This window comes from Salvelinus namaycush, chromosome 9 (genome assembly GCF_016432855.1).
Source record: "Salvelinus namaycush isolate Seneca chromosome 9, SaNama_1.0, whole genome shotgun sequence".
NCBI lineage: Eukaryota > Metazoa > Chordata > Actinopteri > Salmoniformes > Salmonidae > Salvelinus > Salvelinus namaycush.
Genome location: NC_052315.1, coordinates 40,423,148 through 40,443,102, shown reverse-complemented (window position 1 = coordinate 40,443,102; position 19,955 = coordinate 40,423,148). Strand labels below are relative to the sequence as shown.

At 41.1% G+C, this 19,955-nt stretch overlaps 1 protein-coding gene across 3 annotated transcripts in view; it reads left to right on the top strand.

Annotated features, from left to right (window-relative positions):
* The window catches only part of LOC120054062 (diphosphoinositol polyphosphate phosphohydrolase 3-beta-like), a 35,114-nt gene extending 16,292 nt beyond the window's left edge, over positions 1-18,822 (top strand). Inside the window, exons 2-6 of one of the 3 annotated variants that reach the window (XM_039001430.1) lie at positions 4,943-5,053; positions 9,481-9,525; positions 10,030-10,117; positions 12,815-12,868; positions 17,021-18,822. In XM_039001430.1, coding sequence (XP_038857358.1) covers positions 4,943-5,053; positions 9,481-9,525; positions 10,030-10,117; positions 12,815-12,868; positions 17,021-17,259 — 537 coding nt within the window. In that variant the 3' untranslated portion in view covers positions 17,260-18,822. The remainder of the gene's footprint in view (positions 1-4,942; positions 5,054-9,480; positions 9,526-10,029; positions 10,118-12,814; positions 12,869-17,020) is intronic. The other 2 variants (XM_039001431.1, XM_039001432.1) reach the window with 2 other exon arrangements.
* The last annotated feature ends 1,133 nt before the right edge of the window (positions 18,823-19,955 follow it).

Here is a 19,955-nt window from a genome sequence, read left to right as displayed (position 1 = left end):
TCATCTCTAGTGGGTTATATTGTCTTTGATTTCCTGTCTGGTGTTTCACACTCTCTGTGGTAGGCTATCCAGCCAGTCTGCATGCCTGCTTTACAATCCCTTCCCCAAGATGTCAGTAAACTCTCCAGAGATGAGGCCAGAGGTCATATTCATTAGTTACCAAATGTAAGAAAACTGACTGAAACGGGGAGGGACTAAAGTTGTCGAATGAGAAATGCTAATTTTTGGTCTTCGCTACAAAAGGTTTTGCTACGTTGTGGCCTCATGAATACGGCCCAGCAGACCAGGTGGACAGGAACAGTTCTGGGAACAGGCTCTAGACAAGAGGAGGAAGTTAGTGTTGTTGTTGGATCCAGACAACAGGATCCTCAGATTCCTTCCCCGAACTTCACTGAACTTAACCTTAGCTGAGATGTGTTTGTAAGTTTGCAGGGTGACAGAGTGCGTATATTACTCACAGTAATACAATGAGGAGGTGTGAACACAGGAAATGCCCCCTCAGTGGCATAGATCTCCATTCTGTAAGAAATATCTGTCATACATGCATCTGAGGAGCCATTTTCATTCAGAGATGGGTACATTAGATTTGTAACTTCCCCCATAGAATGGATTTTTAACTTCTTTAAAAGAGACACAGAGACAGTTTGGTGTTAAATAACGATGCATAGCATTTGACTATCAGGAGGAAAAACAGTCCCAGCCACAATGTTTTGCATTAACGAAGGCTATGATGAAAATCTATGCAATGAATTCAATTGAATCACTCTGCCAAGTTGAGCTGGTGTACCATTAGTAGGTAGCCTGGTTAAGCCAGACTGAAAGCTGCACTCACCATTGTTTCAGTTCAAGTGGAACAGCATGGAACATAGCGAAATGAGTGGATGCCAGCGTCATAAGTAGATGCAGTAACGTGAGCTTGTTTATGGTTTTCTCACCACTGAAACTTCTTGACAAGGCCCTCACACTGGTATGTTGGATCAGGACTGGTCACTGGTCAGAGTTATTCAGCTGCTCTGCTAAACTGTTGTGGTTTTCATGCAGAAAGGCAACTGCTGATCCAGTGCTTTTGCAAAACCTGTTTGGTTGTGAGTGTGCACCAGAGAGAGAGAGAGAGAGAGTGTGTGTTTGTGTGTTCTGCCTTGTGTTCATGTGAATTCTTGACAGAGTGTATGCTTTGGAGTTGGGTGTAGGAGTGCTGCTGCCAATGTTTCTCCAAACATCTTGGGCTGTGTATTTAAACATAGTTACTGTGGGTGAGACTCCTCTTTCTGTGCCAATTCTCAAAGGTAGTGTTACACACCCTGTTGCATGATAAGTATTTACTTCAATAATCCCAGCCTATAAACAGTCACTCCTTGTGATCCTTTGGGTTGTAATCTTAAAGTTTGCCAATTCACAGTTTAATCTTTCCAATGTTTACTGGGTCTATTTTGGTCGCCCGATAACACCTAGATTGCGGGTTATTCTATATAAGGGCAATTCTACAGTAATGGAATTGCGCTGAGACAAAAACCATTGATTTTAAAGTTTAACAAATCATCCAACTATGTACAAGGCCTACTTTTAACAATTTAACAAAAACACTTTTATTGGAAGAACTGTGCAGATGCTAAGTTCGGTAACAGAATTTTGTTAAAATCTCCTTCGGTTTTTTGTGTCCACGTTTTCCAAAAACGAGATCTACAGGAAGAATGGGGTGTGAGCTATGACATGACACACAAACTTAGAAAAAATCTATTTGGGTTATGGAGCTACAGGAAGTGAAGTGGATTTACATCAGGTAATGGAATCTCACCATGTGTCCCTGATCTGTACTACACAAATGCATAATTAGGGATATGAATGTCATTATTAACATGGCGATGTATCCTAAATAGGTATTCAAAATTATAAATATGCAATAACCTCCTTTACATATTTGGGTATTATTCTACACACGGGCTATTATTTGTGCCTTTGGGCAAGGCACTTAAACCTAATCTGCTCCAGGGGCACCGTACTTCTATGGCTGACCCTGTAAATCAACACATTTCACTGCACCTATCCTGTGTGTGACAATCAAACATATTCATATATTTAATGCGCTCTGCCCCCAAAACAATACCTAATTTGGTTTGTCCAGACCGGATCAAATCTGAACCAATCATACACGTCTATGTTTCACAGGTTTGGACATCAACGTACAGCACAGTAGAGCTCAGTAGAGTATAGTACAACACAGTAAAGTAGAGTACAGTACAATGCAGAGGGCGCTCAACTCTAGTGGGCTTTACTGTGTACTGAACTCTATTGTACTGTACTTAACTATACTCTACTTTTCTTTACTGAACTGACACTAACTAGTTGATAGGCCTACCTTTTACTTGTTACTTCTGTGAACTTTCATTGTCCTCTATCATGAGGCAGAGTGATTAGAAAATATCAAAAAAATATGGGGGTTTTTGTGAATGGAATTTCAAGGCAATGTTTCTTAAACTTACAGAAGGCAGAACAATTTCTCTAGAACTAAATATAAGGGTTGATGTTAGTTGGCAGGGGTCTTCAACATTATTCTGTTTTGATGTAGACTGAGTATTCCAAGCATTAGGAACACCTTCCTAATATTGAGTTGCACCACTGCCTTTTGCCCTCAGAACAGCCTCAATTCGTCTTAGAATGGACTCGAAAGCGTTCCACAGGGATGCTGGCCCATGTTGACTCCAATGCTTCCCAAAGTTGTGTCAAGTTGGCTGGATGTCCTTTGGGTGGTGGACCATTCTTGATACACACGGGAAACTGTTGAGCCTGAAAAACCCAGCAGCGTTGCAGTTCTTGACACAAACCGGTGCGCCTGGCACCTACGACCATACCCTGTTCAAATATTTTGTCTCGCCCATCCACCCTCTGAATGGCACACATTCCAATTTCAATTGTCTCAAGGCTTAAAAATCCTTTAACCTGTCTCCTCCCCTACACTGATTGAAGTGGATTTAACAAGTGACATCAGTAAAGGATCATAGCTTTCACCTGCAGTCACCTGGTCAGTCTGTCATGGAAAGAGCAGATGTCCTTAATGTTTTGTATAGTCAGTGTATTTCTAATTCCTTTTAAGACTTTCTGGTAGATGTTTTCTAAGACCCATTTTCCATCTGTTTGACCAGAAATATATTAATGTGGGATCCAGACACTGTGGGTAGATCCCCTTACCTGTACCCTGCTACCATCTGCCACCTGTTGTTAAATGCCATGGTTATAGACCTGGGCATGGGTGGGCATGTGATTGGCACAGAGCTGAGCTGGGGGTTCTTCTGCTGGCAGCTTTGCCCATCACGGACCCCCCTCACCCTGGAAGGTACTGCTGCTGGTGTCAGATATACTATACGACATACTGTATATATCAATGGTCAGATACCCAGTTGAAGGCTGTACTGCTGATCAGTGTGTTGGTTAATATACAGTGCCTTGCAAAAGTATTCATCCCCCTTGGCGTGTTTCCTATTTTGTTGCATTACAGCCTGTAATTTAAATGGATTTTTATTTAGATTTCATGTAATGGACATATTCAAAATAGTCCAAATTGGTGAAGTGAAATAAAATAAAATACTTGTTTAAAAAAGGGGCTATGAACCCCCTAAATAATATCTGGTGCAATCAATCATCATGTTGTGGGGGTGCTTTGCTGCAGGAGGGACTGGTGCACTTCACACAGTAGATGGCATCATGAGGAAGGAAAATTATGTGGATATATTGAAGCAGCATCTCAAGACATCAGTCAGGAAGTTAAAGCTTGGTCGCAAATGGGTCTTCCAAATGGACAATGACCCCAAGCATACTTCCAAATTTGTGGCAAAATGACTTAAGGACAACAAAGTCAAGGTATTGGAATGGCCATCACAAAGCCCTGACCTCAATCCCATAGAAAAATTGTGGGCAGAACTGAAAAAGAGTGTTCGAGCAAGGAGGCCTACAAACCTGACTCAGTTACACCAGCTCTGTCAGGAGGAATGGGCCAAAATTCACCCGACTTATTGTGGGAAGCTTGTGGAAGGCTACCCGAAACGTTTGACCCAAGTTAAACAATTTAAAGGCAATGCTACCAAATACTAATTGAGTATGTTAACTTCTGACCCACTGGGAATGTGATGAAAGAAATAAAAGCTGAAATAAATAATTCTCAACTATTATTCAGACATTTCCCATTCTTAAAATAAAGTGGTGATCCTAACTGACCTAAGACAGGGAATTTTTATGAGGATTAAATGTCAGGAATTGTGAAAAACTGAGTTTAAATGTATTTTCCTAAGGTGTATGTAAACTTCCGACTTCAACTATAGATATTCAATTAAAAATCTGCCTTTTCCGGCTACAATAGTCATTTACAACATTAACAATGCCTACACTGAATTTATGATCAATTTGATGTTATTTTAATGGACAAAAATTGTTTCTTTCAAAAACAAGAACATTTCTAAGTGACCCCAAACTTTTGAACGGTAGTGTATATATTCTTAATCCATTCCTTACATAGATTTACGTGTATTTTGGGTATATGTTGTGAAACTGTTAGATATTACTTGTTATATATTACTGCACTGTCGGAGCTAGAAGCACAAGCATTTCGCTACACCCGCAATAACATCTGCTAAACATGTGTATGTGACCAATACATTTGATTTGATTTACAGTTAGTGCATTCATTTTAAGATAGCTAGGTGGGACAACCACACATCAGTCATAGAAAGTAAATGTTTTCTCAAAGTAGCTATCAGCAAAGTCATTGCTAGTAAGGGGGAATATGTTTAAACTCCCACACATCCAGTTTATCCCTCAATTCATGCACCTTTTTTGGACTGTGAGATAGTGTAGTTAGGTAACTCCACTGGCCAGAAACTAGAGGCTTGTGGGACAGATGTGGCCTACTATTTGAGTATCATTGGCTTACTTTACCCTTTGGCCTTTGCAGGTGTTGCTGGTGAGCAGCAGTCGGCACCCAGACCAGTGGATTGTCCCAGGAGGAGGGATGGAGCCTGAGGAGGAGCCATGTGGAGCTGCAGTCAGAGAGGTGTATGAAGAGGTGAGAACCCCCCCATAGAAATGTTATTATCCTAATCATCTATCTGTAATGCACCAAGTTAGAGGAACAGTTTCCTAGATAAATGAATAGCCCTTGTAGACTTAGGTTGAAGGGGAGACCTTGGTTCTAAACGTTCTAGATTGAGCATGTTATAGACTGCACAGACAGCCAGTTGAGCTAATGGTTTAGTGGTTAAGTGAAAAGAATGACAGGACTTGTTCACGGACTCCATGTGTGTTCTGCCATGCTCTGCCCCAGGGTGACGTGTTGACAGCTGTGAGGAATGGAGCGGTGACATTTAGAGACAGTGTCCAGTTACCCACGTCCTTCTCGTCCTGAGAGAGACATGACCCTGAATAGAGTTAAATGAGTTCCACACCAACACAGGCTGTTGGGAGCTAATAACTCAATTTGTCCATTCACTCTTCTGTCAAGTTCAACACATCCACTCCAAAGAAGACATCATGGAAGTTTAATGGAGGTTTAATTTGCACTTGAGTGTCAGTTTTTTTTTTCAATCTTATGATTATTGCAACATAATTCAGTTTTATCATGTGTTCCCTCTTGATGGCTAAACACCTCAAGCCACTACAGAGGGTAGTGCGTACAGTATAGCCCAGTACATCACTGGGGCCAAGCTTCCTGCCATCCAGGACCTCTATACCAGGCGGTGTCAGAGGAAGGCCCTAAAATTGTCAAAGACTCCAGCCACCCTAGTTATAGACTGTTCTCTCTGCTACCGCACGGCAAGCTGTACCGGAGCGCCAAGTCTAAGTCCTAAAGGCTTTTTAACATCTTCTACCCCCAAGCCACTCCTGAACAGCTAATCAAATGGCTACCCAGACTATTTGCATTGTCCTCCTCCACCCTCTTTTACGCTGCTGCTACTCTCTGGTTATTATCTATGCATAGTCACTTTAACTCTACCTACATGTACATATAACCTCAATTACCTCGACTAACCTGTGCCACCGCACATTGACTCTATACCGGTACCCCCTGGGTATAGCCTCGCTACTGTTATACTGCTGCTCTTTTAATGATTTGTTATTTGTATTTTTTACTTATCTATTTTTTACTTAACACTTATTTTTCTTAACTGCATTGTTTGCTTGTAAGTAAGCATTTCAGTGTAAGGTCTATCTATACCTGTTGGAATCGGCGCATGTGACAAATACATTTTGATTTGATTTTGATTTGAGCCCTGTTGAGCCCATGTTTGTCAAAAATGTGGATTTGTTTTTTACCCTCAAGTATTATCTTTGTATTTCAACCATGGGCAGTTTACTTACTTTTATTACATTACAAAATATTTTACAATTCCCCCAAAACATATTGGAATTATCCCATCATAGAGCTGAAGTGTGCTGGTAGAGGCCTGTGTCATATGAGCCGGTGGTCCTGGTAACCTAGCCCCAGCCAGTGGGACCCGGGAGGGGTACAGGAACCTAAACCTGAATTATGGCTCTTCCACAGGATCATGTGACCAGAGCCATGGGCTCCAGTCCTGGAATGCTGCCAGTTGTTGTCAGGCTCCCAAAACATTCAGCGGCCAGGTCACAAGAATCTTTTAATATTTTTTCTCATGCATACATCACAATCCGTGATATCTTATTGGACCGTAGGATATTCTCATGAACGGTATGATGAGTTTTGAACTTGCTCCACGGCTAAATGTCACCCACCTCCATAATGTTTCTTATCCGCCATTTAATTTAATCTGCTTTCTTCCACAAACATTCTGTTTGACATTAGGCCTATATATCAGCCTGGTCACCAATCTGTTTGTGTTGTCTTGCCAACTCCATCCCTAACGTGTCATTGTTTGGCATCGGTGATGTAGTGTTAAAAAAAAAAGTGGGTAACCGCTGATCACCGTTTGCAATGAGTAAAGTAAAGCTCTCTATACTTTCAATGAATCTTTCCACAAAAGGTGGGTAAATGCTTGTGCAAAATAAAACAATTGCGTAAAGGCCGTTTACATGCGTCTACCCTCTCCACTACATCTCTGTTTGGCGTGATGAATGACAGCAATAGAGTTGACAAGATAGCACAAACAGATCTGGAACCAGGGTAACATTATAGCTATGATCATTAGCCTGTGTTCTTGGACGCGTTTTTATTTTCCGGACCAAACTGCTGTGCTCTTCAGTCCTGGGGATCCTCTCTTGAGACGGGCCAACCCAGAACAGTCCTCTTCATGGACAATGCTGAGACTGAGTTCTATGGGAGCAGAGACACGCTGTCCCCTTTGGCTAGTCACGTTGATCTGCTGGAATTCCGTCTCGGCATGAAAATATCCCACAGTCAGTCGATGTTCCAATCCGGCTTTTGCAGGGGGTGAGGGTAGAGTACTGTCAAACCTGTCGTCATTAGTTGGGGAAAATATCAAATCAAATTTTATTGGTCAAATACACATGGTTAGCAGATGTTATTGTGAGTGTGGCAAAATGCTTGTGCTTCTAGTTCCGACAGTGCAGTAATATCTAACAAGTAATCTAACAATTCCACAACAACTACCTAATACGCACAAATGCAAGTAAAGGGATGGGATAAGAATATATACATATAAATATATTGATGAACAATGACGGAGCGGCATAGGCAAGATGCAATAGATGGTATAGAATACAGTATAGACATTTGTGATGAGTAATGTAAGATATGTAAACATTATTAAAGTGGCATTATTAAAGTAACTAGTTATCCATTTATTAAAGTGGCCAATGATTTCAAGTCTGAACAGTCAGTGACTCGGGTGGCTGTTGTCCTTTTGATCTTTTTGGCCTTCAGGTGCTGTAGGTGTCCTGGAGGGCAGGTTGTTTGCCCCGGTGATGCGTTGTGTAGACCGCACCACCTTCTGGAGAGCCTTGCGGTTGTGGGCGGTGCAGTTGCCGTACCAGGTGGTGATACAGCCCGACAGGATGCTCTAAATTGTAAAAATCTATAAAAGTTTGTGAGAGTTTTTGGTGACAAGCCAAATTTCTTAATCTTCCTGAGGTTGAAGAGGTGCTGTTGCGCCTTCTTCATCACACTGTCTGTGTGGGTGGACCATTTCAGTTTGTCTATGATGTGTATGCCGAAGAACATAACATTCCACCTTCTCCACTGCTGTCCCCTTCGACATGGATAGGGAAAGGGTTCCCTCTGCTGTTTCCTGAAGTCCACGATCATCTCCTTTTGTTTTGTTGACGTTGAGTGAGAGGTTGTTTTCCTGACACCACACTCCGAGTGCCCTGACCTCCTCCCTGTAGACTGTCTCATCGTTGTTGGTAATCAAGCCCACTACTGTTGTGTCATCTGCAAACTTGATGATTGAGTTGGAGGCGTGCATGGCCACGCAGTCATGGGTGAGCAGGGAGTACAGGAGGGGTCTGAGCACGCACCCTTGTGGGGCCCCAGTGTTGAGGGTCAGCGAAGTGGAGATGTTGTTTCCTACCTTCACCACCTGGGGGCGGCCCGTCAGGAACTACAGGACCCAATTACACAGGATGGGGTTGAGACCCAGGGTCTCAAGCTTAATGATGAGCTTGGAGGGTACTATCGTGTTGAATGCTGAGCTGTAGTCAATGAACAGCATTCTTACATGGGTATTCCTCTTGTCCAGATGGGATATGTGCTTTACCAAAACGAGCACATTTCTTGCTTGTGAATATCATGATATATGGATTATTTTTTAGTTGTTTTAATTTGTGATAAATGACTCTATCATAAAGAAATGTATTTGTTTTTGCTTAGTGAGTACCACTTTCCCCTGATTCAGCCGCTACCAAGGCTTAAACCCAGGATATCTGCCTCGCAAACACACCCTCTTGAAGCGTCTTACCCAGTCGCGCCACAGAAAAGCTAGCTATCCTGCAGCGCAAGTGGGGACACTTCAGGCTGTGGAGTGACTTTCACAGATCCCCCCCCATCTGCTACATTCACCCCCGAAACTCACTCCACAGCGACCCCAGCGTTGAGCTGAGCGCAACTGAAAATATGGGTCACGGTCCCATTTTAATGGACGTTACACTGCTTGCTTAGCGAATACCACTTCCCCCTGATTCAGCTCATACCGAGCCTTGAACTCAGGACCTCAGCCTCGTAAGCACGTGACCATCTCCTAAAAGGTCTTACCCAGTCGTGCCACCAAAAAACTAGCTATTCGGCAGCGTAAGTGGGGACACTTCAGGCTGAGGAGGGAGTTTCACACATCCCCATATGCTACACTTACATTTAGGAGAATTTGATTCGGTTTTCTGAAATGAATTGTCTTGCTGAAGGTAATTTAACAGTATAGTACAGCTTTCTGTGCACTACATGCTAGTCCTGTAACGTAACTTTTAAAAGTGTTTCTGTCTTGGGAATGTATTGGTGTTATTCTGGTGTTTATATACTAGCTGACTGTCCTTTGTTGTTATCTGTATGTCTGTGTCACTGTCCAGGCTGGTGTAAAGGGAAAGCTTGGCAGGCTACTGGGGGTTTTCGAAGTAAGCCTCACAAACCATCATGTCATAGCACTGTACATCATAATGCATGTATCACATCATATCAAAACATTGCTCTCATTACAACATTATTATTAAGCCCAATTCCTTAAACCTCACAAAAGTGGTTTTCAAAGTTCAAACCCGTGAGGACTGTAGCCACATAATATTTTTTTTTACATTTGTGGGGGGGGGGGGGTGACCAACAAAAGACAAAAAGAGTACAGAAGTACAGATTATTGAGTAAATGTATTTGGGTTATTTTTGATAAGAGAGATAAAAATAAATGAATCAGGTTATTTGTTGATGTAAAAATGTATTTTAAGGTTGTGTCATTAGATTTGGGCTGGGGTAGGGTTGCCAGAAATTCTGGCAAAACAATGGGGTTCCCGGTGAAAAAGTTTGAACACAACACTTAAAAGCCCTGCATGTAATACAGAAACACTTCCAAGACTGAAAGGGTATTATTATGATTTGAAGCAGTCTGTCTGTTTGTCTGTCTTTTAGCACAACCAGGACAGGAAACACAGAACGTACGTCTATGTCCTGACTGTGACAGAGACCTTGGAGGACTGGGAGGATTCTGTCAACATCGGTAGGCTTCTACTGTATGATGACATCTGGTTAGGGAGCACGATTTTCCCACATCTCTTTAGACCTTCATGCATGTCTTTCGTCTAAGCATTTCCTCTCCGACACAATTGGTGGGAAACTGGGAACTTTTCTTGAGAAATTTAGACAAACAATCTTTTCTTCCTACAACACTACATCTTTCTTTCCCCCCTCCTGTTTCTCTCACACCCTGGACCCTGGCCTTGCTCTCTCCCAGTCTGTGATGTTGACATCAAAACATTGCAACACACAAACACACTTGTGCCTCACGAAACAAAAGGGTTTTGATCTCCTAAGCAGCCAGGGCTGTGAAATTAGGTTTGAGGACTTTTAGTTTACCTCCAGGGTACTTAATGAAAATCATTATCATATAATATTTGCTAATTCTATTAATAGAGAGTGTATTAAAGTAGATTCCAGTACGTTATTTATATCATGAAAAGACCAACGCACGAATACTGCTTGGAGTGTGTAAGTTGGAGTTGCTCTTTGGAGGGGTTCATGCATACAGTAGTACTCATGTTGTATCAAAAAACTAATTCTTTAGATTGGTAAAATTACTATGGATTTATTAAATAGGTACAAGGTTAATAGGTTAAAGAAATTGAACACTTTCATGTTAGGATGATAGGGCTTCATATAGAGGCTGAACTCTGTTCAGTTAGTAGGAGACCTCTAGTAAACCCTGAGAGGGTAATTAAGACTGACAGACTGACAAGGTCTCTGTTGTCAATTAAGATACTGGCCCAGAGGGACACGTCCATGTCTGTACATGTCTACAGTAATAGTTGTCAAACACCTGTTGAACTTCAATAATGTCTGCGTCTAGCTGGAATTCAAAATAACATTTGAAGAATGGTTTGAAAATACAGTCGTGGCCAAAATTTTTAAGAATGACACAAATATTAATTTTCACAAAGTTTGCTGCTTCAGTGTTTTTAGATATTATTGTCAGATGTTACTATGGAATACTGAAGCATAATTACAAGCATTTCATAAGTGTCAAAGACTTTTATTGACAATTCAATAAAGTTGATGCAAAGAGTCAATATTTGCAGTGTTGACCCTTCTTATTCAAGACCTCTGCAATCTGCCCTGGCATGCTGTCAATTAACTTCTGGGCCACATCCTGACTGATGGCAGCCCATTCTTGCATAATCAATGCTTGGAGTTTGTCAGAATTTGTGGGTTTTTGTTTGTCCACCCGCCTCTTGAGGATTGACCACAAGTTCTCAATGGGATTAAGGTCTGGGGAGTTTCCTGGCAATGGACCCAAAATATCCATGTTTTGTTCCCCGAGCCACTTATTATCACTTTTGCCTTATGGCAAGGTGCTCCATCATGCTGGAAAAGGCATTGTTCGTCACCAAACTGTTCCTGGATGGTTGGGAGAAGTTGCTCTCGGAGGATGTGTTGGTGCCATTCTTTATTCATGGCTGTGTTCTTAGACAAAATTGTGAGTGAGCCCACTCCCTTGGCTGAGAAGCAACCCCACACATGAATGGTCTCAGGATGCTTTACTGTTGTCATGACACAGGACTGATGGTAGCGCTCACCTTGTCTTCTCCGGACAAACTTTTTGCCGGATGCCCCAAACAATCGGAAAGGGGATTCATCAGAGAAAATTACTTTATCCCTGTACCTTTTGCAGAATATCAGTCTGTTCCTGATGTTTTTCATGGAGAGAAGTGGCGTCTTTGCTGCCCTTGACACCAGGCCATCCTCCAAAACACTTCACCTCACTGTGCGTGCAGATGCACTCACACCTGTCTGCTGCCATTCCTGAGCAAGCTCTGTACTAGTGGTGCCCCGATCCCGCAGCTGAATCAACTTTAGGAGACAGTCCTGGCACTTGCTGGACTTTCTTGGGCGCCCTGAAGCCTTCACAACAATTGAACCGCTCTCCTTGAAGTTCTTGATGATCCGATATATGGTTGATTTAGGTGCAATCTTACTGGCAGCAATATCTTTGCCTGTGAAGCCCTTTTTGTGCAAAGCAATGATGACGGCACGTGTTTCTTTGCAGGTAACCATAGTTGACAGAGGAAGAACAATGATTCCAAGTACCACCCTCCTTTTGAAGCATCCAGTCTGTTATTCGAACTCAATCAGCATGATAGAGTGATCTCCAGCCTTGTCCTCGTCAACACTCACACCTGTGTTGATAATCACTGACATGATGTCAGCTGGTCCTTTTGTGGCAGGGCTGAAATGCAGTGGAAATGTTTTTGGGGGATTCAGTTCATTTGCATGGCAAAGAGGGACTTTGAGAAAGAGGGATCACTCTTCATAACATTCTGGAGTATATGCAAATTGCCATCATACAAACTGACGCAGCAGACTTTGTGAAAATAATAATAATAAAATAATATTTGTGTCATTTTCAAAACTTTTGGCCACGACTGTACAGTATTTAATGTTCACTTATGTTTTGAAACTTAGTTTGTATATCTATATAAGGTAAATAAAATTGTATCAAATTATAATGAGATGATGTGTTTTTTTTTAAGTTACTTGTATATGTGTAATATTTCCATGAAGACAATTTCCATGTTCTGTAACTATGTGGTATCTGTGCAAATGACTGTCAAGTAGATATTGTACAGGAGAAAACACCACACTAACTAGACACATTTTACACAGCACTGTAATTGAAAAATTATCACCATCATTTGTTTAGGAGGCGGTAGCCAGTGGGGCGATTCCACACCAACGGGAGCAGGAAATATTTTTGGTATGTCAGATTGTTCTGCCAATTCTCACATACTTAATTGAGAGGAGTTACATTTGACATGCTTTTTACATTTGTATCACAAACATTTTAGAGAAAATCGTGATGAAAGTGGCAAGTTTGTAAGATCTTATGACCCGTGAACCGTACATGACACAGAACATCTTGGTGTCATTATACTCCTTATAGTGTGCTCTAACATATTGAGTACGTCTAGATTCTGAAATACACATTTTCACATTCTTTTATTTAACATAAAGAATATTAATATGTTAAATAAATTAATTGGAAAATGTGTATTTCAGAATGTAGACATACTCCATATGTTAGAGTACACTATACGGAGTATAATGACACCAAGATGTTCTGTGTCATGTACGGTTCACGGGCCATAAGATCTTACAGGAGACGCGTATATAGTAGCTCTAAAAAGGGCCTAAAATTGCCACTTTCAGCATATTTGCTGTGCACAGTTGTTTTCCAGTCACTGCGCTGTGGCCCCTCCCTCTGTCCTCTCTTGCCCTATACAAGGCCTGTGACTGTGCCCGATCAGGCTCTACATTTGTGGGCTTGTCTTACAGTTACACTCACCTTCTCCTCCAGGGCTAGCGCTAGCGCTACCTCAGAGGTCAGTGTATCCCCCCCCCACACACACACACTACTCCCCCTCAGTATCCCATTTTAATGTCAGAGGGCACTTTGGAGGGCCTTTCGCAAAATACTTGAATGATAATATATGTGTAGCAATTGGACGGCAGGAGAAAGTGTTTTTTAAGAGATGTATAAATAACGTAAACTGATAGTTAACCGGACAGATGGTTTTTATGGGAACGCATTATACAGAGGCTTTGGTTGGAAGCCGAGGTGATAGCTTCATAAACACCACAGGAGGAATGACAGAAATGTCCAATCCTACTAAAGTTCACAACATTCAGCAGCATTAATGTACATTTTTTTCAGAGCTGATTGGTGTTTAGGGGTGGGGATAATGTGTAAAGGACTACAGAGGTTTAGCCACTGTTTTCAAATAAATGTTTGTATGGGGAAGTCCAACAAGAAGCACATACAGTGCATTCGGAAAATTTTCAGACCCCTTGCCTTTTTCCACATTTTGCCTTATTTTGCCTTATTCTAAAATTGATTAAATTGTTTTTATCCCCATCATTAATCTACAAACACCCCATAATGAAAAAGCAAAAACTGTTTTTTAGAAATGTTTGAATAATCTTGAAGACATCAAAACTATGAAATAACACATATGGAATCATGTAGTAACCAAAAAAGTGTTAAACAAATCAAAATATATTTTATATTTGAGATTCTTCAAAGTAGCCACCCTTTGCCTTGATGGGAGGCATTGCTCTACTCAAAATTACAACCAACTAATTGCGGCATTAGCGCAAAAATGGAAGAGGCAAATGGAAGGGGGAGAAAGTGAGGAACTTGTCTGTCGGCCCTGCACTAAAGACCAAAATTGGTTGAAGAAAATTCTGATTAATTTAAAAAAGTATACCAGTTCCATTTAAGGACCAAAAAATTGCTAGCTGTGCCATATAGATTGCAAAATAGTTGGGAAAAGATTTTCGATGTACCGGTTCCATGACATATGGTTCATGAACTGATACACAAAACAACGCTGGATTCAAAACTTAGTTCTTCAATTTAAGTTATTATACAGAATTCTTGCAACCAATTAATGGTTATATACAGGGCATTCATAAAATATTCAAACCCCTTGACTTTTTCCACATTTTGTTACATTACAGCCTTATTCTAAAATTAATTTAATTGTTTTTTCCCCCTCATCAATCTACACACAGTACCCCTTAATGTAAAAAAAAGGGGTTTTAGACATTTTTGCAAATGTATATTTGATCACATTTACATAATGATTCATACCCTTTACTCAGTACTTTGTGAAGCACCTTTGACAGTGATTACAGCCATGAGTCTTCTTGGGTATGACGCTACAAGCTTGGCACACCTGTATTTGGGGAGTTTCTCCACTTCTTCTCTGCAGATCCTCTCAAGCTCTGTCAGGTTGGATGAGGAGTGTCCCTGCACAGCTATTTTCAGGTCTCTCCAGAGATGTTCGATCCGGTTCAAGTCCGGGCTTTGGCTGGGCCCCTCAAGGACATTCAGTCTTGTCCCGAAGCCACTCCAGCATTGTCTTGGCTGTGTGCTTAGGGTCATTGTAGTGTTGGAAGGTGAAACTTCACCCCAGTCTGAGGTCCTGAGCGTTCTGGAGCTGAAAAAATATCCCCACAGCTGAAAAACATCCCCACAGCATGATGCTGCCACCACCATGCTTCACCGTAGGGATGGTGCCAGGTTTCCTCCAGATGTGGTGCTTGGCATTCAGGCCAGAGTTCAATCTTGGTTTCATCAGACCAGAGAATCTTATTTCTCATGGTCTGAGAGTCCTTTAGGTGCCTTTTGGCAAACTCCAAGCGGACTGTCATGTGCCTTTTACTGAAGAGCGGCTTCCATCTGGCCACTCTACCATAAAAGCCTGATTGGTTCCATGACATATGGTTTATGAACTGATACACAAAACAACGCTGGATTCAAAACTTAGTTTTTCAATTTAAGTTATTATACAAAATTATTGCAACCAATAGAATGTTATATACAGTGCATTCGGAAAGTATTCAAACCCCTTGACTTTTTGTCATGGGCCTTTTACTGGGGAGTGGCTTCCATCTGGCCACTCTACCATAAAGGGCTGATTGGTGGAGTGGTGCAGAGATCGTTGTACTTCTGGAAGGTTTTTCCATCTCCACAGAGGATCTTTGGAGCTATGACAGAGTGACCATCGGGTTCTTGTTCACCTCCCTGACCAAGGCCCTTCTCACCCAATTGCTCAGTTTGGCTGGGTGGCCAGCTCTAGGAAGAGTCTTGGTGATTCCAAACTTCTTCCATTTAAGAATAATGGAGGCCACCGTGTTCTTGGGGACCTTCAATGCTGCAAAACAATGTTGGTACCCTTCCCTAGATCTGTGCCCCGACACAATCCTGTCTCTGAGCTCTACGGACAATTCCTTCGACCTCATGGCTTGGTTTTTCGCTCTGACATGCACTGTCAACTGTGGGACCTTACATAGACAGGTGTGTGCCTTTCCAAATCATGTCCTATCAATTGAATTTACCACAGGTGGACTCCAATCAAGTTGTAGAAACATCTCAAGGATGATCAATGGAAACAGGATGTAACTGAGCTCAATTTTCAAGTCTCAAAGCAAAGGTCTGAATACTTATGTAAAAAAGGTATTTCTGCTTTTTTATAGATTTGCAAACATTTTATAAAAACCTGTTTCCGCTTTGTCATTATGGGGTGTGTGTAGGTTGATGAGGATTTTTTATTTATTTAATCCATTTTAGAATAAGTCTATAACGTAACAAAATGTGCTGAAGGGGTCTGATTACTTTCGGAATGCACTGTATATATGGGCGATACAACCATCCCAGCTCTGCATATTTTACTGTGAAGAGGCAGAATCATTAGAGAATTTGTTTTGGTACTATTCAAATGTAGCTTGTTTTTGGTAACAGATTTAGGAATGGCTGAAGAATTGCAGCATCTTACCTGATGCTAACTCTGCAAATAGCACTGCTGGGTTATTTAAAAGTCATAGTCAATCCATCAATAATATAATAACACTCTTAGCAAAAAATAATAATAATTTACAATCCGTAGAAACTATGAGAATAGAAAGGTTCCAAACTTTTGTAAAACATCACAGCACATTTTAAAAATATATGGCAAATAGAAATCAAAACTGTATGGTGTTCAGAGATAGATGGGATGGGTTGAGGTTAGCTGAAGGATGGGACTAAAAACAAGGAAAATGTAACTATTGTAAAATATACTGTGTCTGTAAAATGTGTATAGTATGTATAAGCTGGAAGTAGATGCCTAAGTGTTGTTGTCTATTAGTTTACTCCATATAGGGGAGGGATGGTAGGGTTATATATCTGCAATATTAAAGCTGATCTACCCCCAAATAAAAAATAAAGCTGTTTTGTTTGTTTTCAATCACAGTAAGGTACTTTTGATATCATGTTTTGTTTTGATATCATGATAAAAAAGGCTGCATTGGGTCTTTAATACAGCCCTCATCTGACCTCTCTCTCTCTCTGTGCTACCTATTTCAGGTAGGAAACGGAAGTGGTTCAAGATCGACGAGGCTATCCAGGTGTTGCAGTGCCACAAGCCTGTCCATGCGGAGTACCTGCGCCGACTCACAGTCACCTGTAACCCCACCTGCAGCTCTACCTGTTGTGACCCCACCAATGGCAACACCTGGGTCTCCCCCCTGACGGACGACAAAGCCCCTCACTACGTCACCTCCACACAGGGGACAGATAGAGGACCACCCTTGGTCAACAGATAGGAAAGACATCGCAATCAAAGGAACCAGCATCATAAGAGGACCTAGCCTAGGTGCCAGTCTGTTTCTGCCATCTTGCCAACTCCTTGTGGTCTTGTTTGGCTTTCTACCACCCTTTTGTTTCAAGTTATTCTTATTCTACATTTTGATTCCATAAAGTCAGTCTACTACGTTCTTTGGTCAATGCAGCCCTTTGGTGAACTGCTTTCTGCGGGAAGTAGCTCTGCTAGGCCAATAGAAGGTAGTGTTCGCTCTAGAAAGGCTCATGTCCTTTATGCCAAAACCCCAATTGCTGCGTAGTTTAAGTGAGTCTCATAACTTTAACTCTTCACTACCAAAGTACATTTCATAGAGATATCTCCTGTTGAACAAGTAAATAACTTATTTGGGAAAATGTCTAAACCACTAGACAGTTGCCCATTTTTAGTTGCCCATTTTGATTGTTGTCCTACTGCTTATAGTTGTATAGTAATAAGTAGCACCATTTCCATGTCCTTACGAGCTGTTTTCTAGTTTACATAGTGAGTTTGAAAGAGCAGCTTTGGCCTAGAAACTGGATAATTTAAAAGACTGTTTGCTTATCTACAACCACACAGTATTGCACAAGAACAAAATATTTGTACATATTTATTTTTAGAATATATGGAATATAACCCAATAATTGTTTTAACAAATATGTTTTGAGTGGGAAAATGTTTTAAGTGGGAACATATTCCAAGTTACATTGATATTTTTCTGGGAGGGCTATAATATAACTTACATATTTTTCTGTGTGGGCCTGCATGATTGACTAGTGAAAGCATAAAGGCCTGTGACTGACATGTCTTTCAAACGGAACACAGAATAGAGTCCTATCAAGTGCCTTAACAGCCATAGTAACCTGTGTAATGTGTGTCAAATTCATAAGATGTGAATGTGGGCACTGGGAGGGAAAACAGATCATTTTAGCACAGATACTTTTACTAGCCTGGTGAAACCAGCCTGATTGTGTGATAGCTCACATTTTGTTTCACTTGACAATTGAAAAAAAACTAAATGTGAGTACATCGGTCAGTCTGCTTGACCAGGCTATTTTTTTTTGCTGGAGGAGAAACAGATTTGAGGGTTTGAGGGATTGTGCCTTGTGCTGATTGTCAAGGAGACTATGATGCGTTTGCATTGTATTTAGAATGTATGTGAGGATTTAGCAAGTGTTGCCAAAACGACTCCATTTTGTTAATGGTAAATGTTTGATATGTACATTATTATTGAGAAATATGATTTGTTTTTCAAGGGGACTCTTCCCCCCTATATCATTAGAATTTGGAGGAATTAAACAGGACAGAGCATACACAAGAACATATAGTGATCAACTCACCAAATTCAAAGAAGGACACAGTCAGCTCTGGCTTTGACATGTAACTGAAAGGAACAAAAACTGATGCTATTACATAAAGTCTAGTAAAGACATTAAAATAGCACGTGTTATTTTATCTTTCCAATCAAAGTGATTGAGGATTACACAACTGCATGTGTACACAAATGTGTACCCATAATGTGTTCTCTGCCCTTCACTCTCGTTCTTAAATAAAGATACTATATTTAAATATCAAAACTGGACTATGTTTTTGATGATTGAGTTTCTCAAAGTAGATGATTATAGCTTGTGTGTTATTAAATGTTTTAGTCAAATGTAACATACCCAAGTTTTCAAACGTCAACAATCCTTCAGAGGCATTGCTCTCATTGTAAGATATTCCATTCTATAGACCTGCATTCTATAGACCACCAAGAGTCTACTATAAGAATGGTGGCAGAAGAAAGGCGAAGTGCTATCAAGGAATGCAGTGGTCTGGCATGTCTACAAGCATTATAGTTTCTGTCTGGGCAGGGGCTGGTCTGACTTGAATTTGCCTTCCTTATTAGCACATAATGTGTCTTGTGATCACTTTTTGATTTTGTCTGAGCTTTTCAGTCAGCAAATTCCAAGGATCTTTGCGGTACTAATATTACTGGTAGGGAAAATTTTGATTTTAGCCTTGCTTTTTAATTCATTTTGCACTTCATTTAGACATGACTAATTCTCAAGGTATTTTCCAAAATCCCAGGAAGTCCACTCATTTCCCTTTCTTTTTCCACCATCTGTCAATCGTACTCATGTACCACCTCCCGCAAATTTTAGAGCCTATCACAACTATTACCTCAGCAGGGTCATGAAAGGGTTGTGTTCAAGAAAGCAAAAGGTTAATAAACAGGGGAGCTGTTGTGTAATAATGAGTGACGGCCACATTGTGATGCTTGCTCACTCCCACCATTTGCTAAATTGGTGTCAGAGTTGGATGGTGTCCAGTGAGTCAATGGTCTGCGTGGTGCATTCTGGGTCAAGGAGTGCACTCTTTCAAGGAGTGAATGGGAGTCAATTGAGCACTAGCTCAAAAACCCAACTTTATCCTTTCTTATAGTATCTTTGACACTCGCCATCATAGTACATTACAAACTTCCCCAAAGGAGTTAAAGGTAGACTCAGCGATATGACATAGATGGACAAAGTAAACAAAACAGTGGGTACATTTCCGCAGCAGCTAAGAGTGGTGAAGCGCGAGGGTAAACTTCTCCCCTGTTTTGGTCCCGTGTTTCCCACGATTTAACAGCAATGAATCAAATCTGTGCGCTTGCGCATAGACTGTGTGTGACTGTGTGAGAGCGAAGTCTTGCATCTC